General features: G+C 37.0%; 1 protein-coding gene across 1 annotated transcript; it reads right to left on the bottom strand.

Annotated features, from left to right (window-relative positions):
- Positions 1–6,712: 6,712 nt before the first annotated feature.
- Positions 6,713–8,795, bottom strand: LOC136813465 (uncharacterized). The gene is made up of 4 exons (XM_067069984.1): positions 8,345–8,795; positions 7,459–8,076; positions 7,093–7,287; positions 6,713–6,808 (listed from the first exon to the last, which is right to left on the bottom strand). The coding sequence occupies exons 1-4, from the start codon at positions 8,645–8,647 to the stop codon at positions 6,713–6,715; spliced, it is 1,212 nt and encodes a 403-aa protein (XP_066926085.1). The 5' UTR covers positions 8,648–8,795.
- Between the last annotated feature and the right edge of the window lie 1,616 nt (positions 8,796–10,411).

Here is a 10,411-nt window from a genome sequence, read left to right as displayed (position 1 = left end):
AGTTAAGGATTTTAAGGCTTTCTATAAAAATACAGTTTCTTAAATAAATGGACTAATATATTCACAAAATGGTGAAAATAAGAACATGTTAAGAACATTTTCAGGCTTAAAACTCAAAAAGTCGAGAACACCGACCTGAAGGCTTCAGAAATCGCCTTTAACCACTTGGCCACGCCATTTTAAAAATCATTTCATGCTATTCTATTTATCTGGGTATGGATCACTGTGATCAAGATAGAGCGAAATTGTGCGTTATATGATTAAATGTTCTTATATTATAAATTCAAATGATCTCTTCGGAAATAAGGCCCAATTTTCCGGTTCTAGCAGCGAGTCTACTTCTGGTTGAACTTTACTTTGTCACTATACTTCCAGAAAGACAGGAAAAAGACCGTTCATAGGGGCTCCAAGTTATATTGTCCATGGGTATCGAAAAAATCCTGAAAAACTACTATGTCCATGGGGTGAACTTGTCCAGGGAGGTGGGGTGAAACATTGAAATGTCCGGCGCTAGATAATTGAAAAAAATAATGTATTTGGTAGAGCCATATAACGAATCTTTTCGGGAAGAGCCTATTTATTATTCCTTCAAGTTCTCGTTAATTATTTATAAGAATGCGTATTCTAGTCGAACAGAAATTCGAAAACGGATGCCCCATACCTTTTCAAGCCAATGATTCAAATTTGGGTTTTGAAAAATTCAACTTCGATTTAACTTCCCGATTGAGCTAGAATTCTGAAAAACAGCCCCCGAAAAACGAGAGCTTACGGACAAAATTCCATCTTTCGAAAAATAATCCAATAAAAGCGTCTGAATATGTCGTATTCAAGTTGGGCAGTCAGTTCAATGTAAAATCTCGTATCAGTACATTTATCGTTTACCGTACAATTAGGAATTAAAAAGGTGACGTAATCCTCACAATCAACGCGCTGTGATTGGCTGATCTACCAATACATACAGACGAAGAAAATGGCGAACTGAAAGTTTCTGTCAAGCAACAAAAAAAAAGAAATCACACGGTATATATACACCACTCCAATCTACCAAAGGTAAAAGATGTACTTCATACATGTGCTTTGAATATATTTACCCCCTCTTATTTTTTCCAAAAACTAGCGTTAATCACCTTGAACCACACCACATAAAAAGTACTAAACAAGTTCATTCAAAAATTTGTTGTCAGTTATAGATTAGAACGACTAGAAGAACATAGGGCTTTCGTGGTTTGGGTGTTTGATCGTTTCAGGGAAAGTTTGAGCTCAGGGATAAAAGGTGCTTCTCATCACCATTGATGCCACACAGCCTTTCTTTATCCAGGCGGTGTCGGGCTCGATAGGATATTGATAATTGGAACGGATATTGATAATTGGAACGGCACGGATGGATGAAGGATCAATAAAGGATCGATAAATTACTTATTGATTCCGATAAAGGATCGAGTAGGAATCGATACCAGATCGATACTCAAGAATTTTTTGGTCAGGATCATTTATCGTTTTAGTGTGGTCGTGTTACAAAAATACTGTATATTGTACCAGGCAAAACCCTAAGGGAGAAATATTTTGAAAATTTCAAACTTATTTCCAGAAATATCATGTAATACCATTCGAAAGCTCTCGAAAATCTGATTTCCTTACCTAACTCGAGATATTTTTCAAAAAAATTGCCTGGGGAAAAAAGAAATGTCCCAAAAAAGGGATGTTCCACCAGTGGGATTTTAGGGGAATTTTTCCTGAGGCATAACCATCCTATAGAGAAGGTCTGGAGAAAGTTTCAGCTAGATCTTATTGTTTTCCCGTAAATTATGCTAAACGACCCCACTAATTACTTATCGATCTTACATCGATCCAATCAAATTATCGATTGTAAAATTATATCTATTACTTATTGATCTTCTTATCGATCCAATCAAACAATCGATTCTAAAAATATATCGATCCAATTGATATCGATCTCTATTCGATCTGAAAAATATATAGGTAGCGACAAAAGCAGATTTTTCTGGGTACTTTGGCGGATAATAATAAGGACTTTCCAAATTTCCATTCAGGGCCGGCGAAACGGGGGGGGGGGGAGCGGGGAACCATGGCCCCCACTTTTTTACTAAGAAAAAAAAACCAACCAACCATGGTGGCGCCTCCTTAGACACTTACTATTTGGCCCCTCCACTTTCAAAATTGATTCGCCGGCCCTGCCATTGGGTGAGAATACACCTTTCCCGTAATTCAAAGTTCTCAGAAATGGTCCGGGAAAATGTGCGCTCCACCGTTGTGTATAAAATCGTTTGGGAGGTAAAAAATGTGTTTTTGCCTGCGAGGGGTTAGGGAAAGTGGGATTTCAGCCTCTAACTTTTGACAGCGATCTTCTTTGCCAAAATATTTTCAGGGTGGTAAAATATCATGAATAGATTGAACATAAATGAACTTAAATTTGATGGAATTTTGTTCGACAGAACTTAAGAAAAGCTAAAAAAAAAAACTTTCCCTAAGGGAATGCAGCAGAATGCAGGCAAAAACGGGTTTGTTTACCTCCAGAGACCAAACGGTGGAGAGCATCAAAATAATGCGCGCGCATTAGTTTTACAAATTACTGGAAAGGTGTATTTCCTTTGATGTGCCGCATCCCCAGTCAGGTTCAACTACCTTAAGGGTACAAATTTTCGCGGGATTATATTTCGGGAAATTGACCTTTTTCGCGAAATATAATCCCTCGCGAAAATTTTCAAATTCTTTGGATTCATGAAATATTAGGGTTTTTGCCCAAAAGCCCTAGGAAAATGAAAGAAATTTGGTAAAAAACAGGCTGATTCGCAAAAATAAGTCCCGCGAAAATTAAATTATTTCGCGAGGGAAGCTGACTCGCGAAAATTAGTTCCCGCGAAAATTTGTACCCTTAAGGTAGACTATTTAACTAGTAGACTAATTCACGCTCAACCCCATGGTTTCTCGTTGGGATACAAGATTTCTTAACATTCTTTAGCCGTCCCGCCTGAGAAAGTAACTTTTTTGACTTCAAACTTAATAGGAATACACCAATCGATAAAAATAATCCAAGCGGTGCCCCTAATCTGGACAGATTCTCTTACGGGGTCCCATATGGTCTTTACTTTAGAGAGAATACGTGCCATGTGCGGAAAATTAGAATCTGTTCAGAGATTACTCTTGATCGGGCTATCGTTAACTGCAATAGACGGACAAATGGTCATTGTAACGAGTATTCGATAAATTCTAATTGGATGTATACAGATTTATTTTGCGTCAGCAAAAATTTCCCAGTTTGCAGAGTACAGTATGGCAAGGCTGCACTCAAGGAAAAATTTCGGAAAACCAAGTTCTGTGCACTGGAATAACACACCTGATAAATTTTGGTCCAGACAAGGTGCACCTATACCTCGAAAATTCGCCCAAAAAGGCAAAAAAAGAATTTATAATATTATACGCCTGCACTTGAGCTTGAGGAAAAAATAGCTGAAACTCTGCTGCAAGTCTGAACTTGCACCTGAAAACTTCAAAATTTTGCACCTACACTTTACTTTTTCCGAGTTGTGCACTCGATCTCCATCAAACGTGCCACACTCTGCAAACTGGAAAATTTCTGGGTTCCTCCGTTTTACCTGCGCATTGACTATTTAAAAACTATATTACTTACTTGTGTTACTTGTGTAGGTAAGATTTTTGGTGAACCAAGCTTCTGTTATCAATCTGTTGAGGGAAAAAGAATCTCAGCAGATATTTTTCATGTCAAGTATCGAATTCAAATTAGCTCTCCTGCACCCAGTATATCCATGAATTTGGGGTTCATCCGGGATCGACTTTAAGTGAGTGTCAAGGGCATTTTTAAAATTTTCAGTTGAACTGTTTTTTAAGTTTCTTACAGACAGGTATACATGTTTTTTTTATAAGCAATTGTATGATCCTTGGTGAGGCTCGAGTATGCTTAAGCTTTCAAAGCATCCAGACATAGAATATGCTTAAAGAATTATTATGATTTTGATTCACCCAACCAAATTTGGAATGTCTTTTTTTACTTGACCACTTGCAAACCTTTTTGAATAAAAAGAGATTGACTACTTGAAAAATATTTCAGACTAGCCTTCATATGCTTATAAGTGTTATGCTTATAAAAAAAACATGTAATGTACCACAAAACCCACAGGTACCTCAAAACCAACAATTTCATTTCAGGAGTTCTAGAAAAATCTAAAATGTTTTTATTAGCATAACTTTTTAAGATTATGTTGGCATAATAGTTTCTTTATTATTTAAAACAAAATTGAGCATTATTGCCAAAATTGAGCAATATCCCAAAAAATGGGATAAAAGATAATAATAAAGAGACAATAATAATAATAAAGAGAGAAAGAAGTAGCAGATAGAATTATTAACAAAGAGATATTTCTAGTTTTTATGATAGTACTACAAATATTTCTCAGTGTCAAAATTCATTATATATTTTTTGGTTGATTTATTGAAACATAATTTAGATTTTTCTGTGCAGGATTTTTTGAGTTCTTTGCTAAGAACATTATTCTACATGAATGGACCCCGGTATTTGATTGTAAACCTTTTTACGGCTAATTTCTGTCCCGTATTTTAAAAGCATTCTTTGAATATCTTGTTTGATATTTGATCGTGATCTCTGTTTTTGGAAAGGTTTTGTCTTAGCATCTTGTCATAGCATCTTGTGAATATTTCTTTGAAAACATGATAAGAATGTTCCGCATAATTGGTTTCTGTAAAGTTATTAGTATTAGTTATTAGTCATTATCAAAAAGTCTATATAAAAACACTCAACACACTTTTCCTTTGTAAAAAGGGGTCGGTTTTTGGAAAATTTCCTGAAAAATTCCTCCTGAGCAGAAAAATATCAAAATGAATATCAAAACAATCAAATTTATTTGGAATGATCAAAATTAATCATTTTGACAAACTGAAAACATTCAACCACCAAATTAATGATTTATTTAATGAAATACTTCAAAGTGTAAATAACCTTACTCAAAATAAACAATAACTTGTAATTGAAATAATGATGTGACAATGAATGAATATTAATGTTAGATTTAACAAGAGTAGTCTTATTGCGAGGCTAGAAAATAGTGTTTACAGACTCATGCACTCAGAGTCAGTTCTAAAAGGTTAAAAATATTTATCAACCAAAATGCTTTAGTATATAAACACCAATTTTTACGATCCCTTCGAGATGAAACCACATTTCAAGCCTTTGCATTTTTGTCGTCTTACTTCAATCACGTAAACTTATTTGAAAAATAAAATAGTACACATTTTTAATTATATCCAGCTACAGCAATAGATGCCCTCTTTTCAAAAGATATTTTTCTAGCAACATTCCATTGGTGTATGAAGAATTCAACATAAAACGTAAAATGTTCCTGGGTCATTAGTTTGCCAGACGTCTTGACACATTGTAGAAAGCTATTAAACTGCTCACAGATTGAAGTGTTCACTCCTTTGAATCCCAACAAACGGCGTGATTTGTATGTGAGTGAACATTTATGCGTGTAGCCATGAAAAAATGTCATGGAAAAATCTTGTGTCAGCAAAAAATCCATTCTCTCTGTTTCTACAGTACTCCTCCAAGGAGCAAGAGAAGTCATAAAAAATATTTTCTGGTGCTTTTTCTAGATACGAGTAAAGCGAGTTGGCAGCATCCTTGCGACCCTCAGACGATGTAATGATGTGGTATCCCCAGCAATGGCCGTGACTCGGACAGAACCAAAGGAAAAGGTAAGTCGTACCTTTGTGGGATACATTAGGGAAAATCTTTGAGCATGGTACATCAGGTGTATCATCAAAGTTACCTTTCTTTTTCTCATTATCACGGTCAATGGAGAACACACGTGGCTTCCTGATCTGATTACCGTGATCAGTGAAATAGTAGGCTCTCCCTGTTTTTGCTGGGTTGTAAACGTCGAACATGGATGATGCCTGAGGTGGAATGTTATTTTCCTCTAGTTTTTCTCTCATCGATACGAGCTTGGTGATAAAATCTTTCACGTAGGGATCAATGATACCATTTGAGAGATTGGTTGTAATAACATACCAATCTCCCAGCTCGGGAAAAAAGTGCTTCGTAATGCAGTGAAAGGTATCTTTGAATGTAGCATCTTTCGTTACTTCAGAGTCGACTGTCTTTTTGAGCATTTCAATATATTTTTTAGGTATTGTGTTGGTGATGCTGGCATCTGTGGTCAATACGTGAAGAACTTTCGCCAATGAACCGCGTTCAAGTGGATGCACTGATTGGACAAACAATTTGTTGACTACATCAACGATCACTTTGTCTTTGCAATCATGTTTGACCATTTCAAGATGTTCATCGATCTTTTCTTGATCAAGCTTGTTCTTCCCCATCACATGGTTTGCCAACTCTGAGACTGCCTTGTTGACATCAGCTCGTTTACCGGTCGTGTTGTTGTTATTGATGAAGGTGCGTCCGTACCTTCGTGTGAGCGTTTTGATTGGTTCACCTTCTGCCGTCTCGATCGGAACCACGTCAGACTGTTTCAATGTGATTCCTATTTTGGTACCGTCTGCAGCCAAGCATTTTAGTTTGTCGCCGCAACCGAAACATTTTTTCCTGAAGTTGATTTTCATAGATGATGCCCAGGAAAACCACCACTTGATGAACGTGTTTCTCGACATGAAAGTTTTTTTGATTTTGCACGTTTGTATTTTCGTTTGTAGAACTTTACAAAAACCGGAAAATGTTTTGGCGACTTTGGCCATAACCAAAATCCACAAGCGTTTTCCCCAAATCCCATCCCATTTCAGTGAACCATACACCCTGAACGAAAGGAAAACAAACTTTATGGTAGTACTAAATTACAGTATAATTGCAATTGACTTTGGAGTTGCATGAATTTATTCCGGTTCTTCTGCTCAAACAAGATGTCATTATGTCATTAAACTTCGATATACCGAATTACGAACAAACTATGGTCAGAAGTTGAACTTTCTGTTCTTCTATTTTTGTCATTATTTTAAAATTTCAAATCATTAAATTTTTTGAATTTGAATTTTCTCAAATAATAAAACATTATTATCCAGTTTTAAAAGTGGTGGTCATACCTCACATTCACACGAGCCTGTCTTGTCAGGTATTAATTGTATATCTTCCCGTTTGAAAATTTTCAGTGAAAATTCCTCAACCTTTGACATCAACGTTTCGTAAAAGGGATCTTGATCGACTGATTGTTTGCTTGTAGCGCAATTGTGAAACTGCCACTGCTTGAGCTCCTCGTCAAACACCTTTTCATTTGGTTTCTATGAGACAATTGTTATTTAAGAGCATTAAATTATTCACTATTTTTTTATATATCGATACCAGGGGGGGTCCACTTTCAAAAATGGTAGTGTGTATTTGTATATGATTCCTAGGATATAAACTTGTTTGTAAATCTCATTTTTGCTAAAAAAAGAATATTACTGAAGTACCTGTGCGAAGACAGGTTGAATATTTGCATCGTCGTTTTCTTCTACTTCTTTGTCATCATCGGCGTCGTCGTCGCAATCTTCGCTTGAAAACGTCAGCGTAGATACATCAAAGCAGGATTTGAGTTTCTTCAAATGAGTGCAAAGGTCATCAGTTTCGAAATACTTTTTTGCACTTCTCTCCCTAGTATCAGTTGCCTGGCAATATTTGTCATGACAGGTGATGATGCGGGTTTTTGTTTTTTTTGCCAGAAAAAGGGTCACAAGGCTTGGATGCCCAACATCGTCGACGACCGAAAATTTGTGAACATTGCTATTCGATGGTAATTTGACAATGGGTTCTTTTGCCAATTCTTCTCCTTTTTTCAGTAACGTTTCGTTTAGATAATACGGAGGAAGCGATAAATGATCTGATTCGTTTGGCACAAACATCATCGGTTTCTTTATAAGGATATCCTTGGCCAGTCGAGCATGACAGCACTTTATACCTTCCCAATCATCATCTCCTTCTCCAAACATTTCCTCCATTGAATCTGATAGCATTCCAAACAGCTGACACGAACATGATATGATAGGGCCTCCGGGGGTTCCTCTTATGGTCACATGAACGAAATCCTTCTCCTAAAGATAATAGACGATATCGGATTTAGATAAATGCAATGCACTCTCAAAGGAATTATAATCTATTATATAATTTTCTTCTTCATGAAATTTTTTTATTGCGATTCTTAAATTTTCAGACTCACGGATAATTGGCCTAACAGAATATGTATAACATGCCATAGTTTTGTGTGCTACATCAAGTAGAAATTTGTATTTTGTTAGTGGCAAATATTAAAAGAGCCCTTAAATGCTGAAAGTCGGCTAAAAAATTGTAAGTGAAAAATACCTTGAATTCTCCGGTCTCAGCATCGTAATTGTTCATCAGTATAACCTGCGATGATGAGTTCTTCAACCTCCAGTTTATGCAGCCATTAGCAAATAATTTCTCAACAAAAGTCAAATAGAGAGTCTGTTGTTCTGCCGAATACAATTGCTTTGACAACTCGTCAACTTCTTGAGGGTCGACTCCAAGACTTTGGCAAAGCAAATTTTTATCAATCACGGGGCGAGCCTTTTGCACATTATATTTTCTCCTTTTGCGTGGCCTCTCCCCCGATGAATTGTCGATTTGAACATAAATATTGAGCATTGTGTTAAGGGCTGTGATGACATCGTGCTCACTTCCATTCAGTGCGACAGCGTGAACGATTCTATTCCTAGGTGAACCAGGCAGATAGCGTGTCGATGAGGAAAATTTTTGCTCAAATTTGACTTGTTGCTTCGAGGGGTCGTCAAGAGTCCAAAAATTACATTTTAAAAAAGGTCCATGATAGTCCTAGGATGTAGGATACCATGTTTATCAAAGAACAAAATAGCAAAAGTTGGGAGGCGTTGACTCTCGTGGAAATCCCGTTATTTTTCCCCATCTCAAAAATTACGTTTTAGAAAAGGTCCATGATGCAGAAGGAAGACTTAGACTAAACTTGCGCCGGATCATCCATTTGATAGAACGAACGGTTTGGATGGAGAAATTCTATCCCAATCATGACTACATAAAAAAGAATTATGGAAGATTTTCGTCATATTTTTTTTTTCTTCGCACTGCAAGTCCACTGAACCTCTCTTTCACAGCGTCTTAAATGATCACGATGTATTAGAACAAAATTTACGAAATTCGAAAAAATCAATGCTACTTTGAACAGAAATGTCTCGGAATCCTATGGAGTTAGATCGATAGGTCAAAATCGTTGGACCGGTGGTCGAACCGTTCACTCGATCGATGGACCGGTCACTCGATCGTCGAACTGTCTACTCGATCGTTGAACCGGTGGTCGAACCATTCACTCGATCGTTGGACCGGTGGTCGAACCGTTGAACCGGTCACTCAATCGAGTGAACGGTTCGACCACCGGTCCAACGATTTTGACCTCGATCTAACTCCATAGAATCCGAGCTCAAATGACTATCGAATAAGACTCACAAAAAAATCCCATTTACCCTACTTTGAACAGAAATATCTCGGAATCCGAGCTCAAATGACTACGATCGAATAAGACTCAAAGAAAAATCCCATTTACCTACTTTGAACAGAAATGTCTCGGAATCCGAGCTCAAATGACTACGATCGAATAAGACTCAAAGAAAAATCCCATTTACCCTACTTTGAACAGAAATGTCTCGGAATCCGAGCTCAAATGACTACGATCGAATAAGACTCAAAGAAAAATCCCATTTACCCAACTTTGAACAGAAATGTCTCGGAATCCGAGCTCAAATGACTACGATCGAATAAGACTCAAAGAAAAATCCCATTTACCCAACTTTGAACAGAAATGTCTCGGAATCCGAGCTCAAATGACTACGATCGAATAAGACTCAAAGAAAAATCTCATTTAACCTACTTTGAACAGAAATGTCTCGGAATCCGAGCTCAAATGACTACGATCGAATAAGACTCAAAGAAAAATCCCATTTACCCAACTTTGAACAGAAATGTCTCGGAATCCGAGCTCAAATGACTACGATCGAATAAGACTCAAAGAAAAATCCCATTTACCCAACTTTGAACAGAAATGTCTCGGAATCCGAGCTCAAATGACTACGATCGAATAAGACTCAAAGAAAAATCCCATTTACCTACTTTGAACAGAAATGTCTCGGAATCCGAGCTCAAATGACTACGATCGAATAAGACTCAAAGAAAAATCCCATTTACCCTACTTTGAACAGAAATGTCTCGGAATCCGAGCTCAAATGACTACGATCGAATAAGACTCAAAGAAAAAAATCCCATTTACCTACTTTGAACAGAAATGTCTCGGAATCCGAGCTCAAATGACTACGATCGAATAAGACTCAAAGAAAAATCTCATTTAACCTACTTTGAACAGAAATGTCTCGGAATCCGAGCTCA

This window comes from Clytia hemisphaerica, unplaced genomic scaffold, assembly GCF_902728285.1.
Source record: "Clytia hemisphaerica strain Z4C2 unplaced genomic scaffold, Clytia hemisphaerica genome assembly, whole genome shotgun sequence".
NCBI lineage: Eukaryota > Metazoa > Cnidaria > Hydrozoa > Leptothecata > Clytiidae > Clytia > Clytia hemisphaerica.
Note: the sequence above shows the minus strand (reverse complement) of the source record. Positions and strands in the feature narration are given on the sequence as shown.

Excerpts from the sequence above, each read along its gene's own strand:
- LOC136813465 (XM_067069984.1), bottom strand. The coding sequence starts at position 8,647 with ATGCTCAATATTTATGTTCAAATCGACAATTCATCGGGGGAGAGGCCA. Across the intron at positions 8,077-8,344 it reads CTGAGACCGGAGAATTCAAG|GAGAAGGATTTCGTTCATGT; the intron begins GTATTTTTCACT and ends TATTATCTTTAG. Across the intron at positions 6,809-7,092 it reads CAGGCTCGTGTGAATGTGAG|GGTGTATGGTTCACTGAAAT; the intron begins GTATGACCACCA and ends CCTTTCGTTCAG.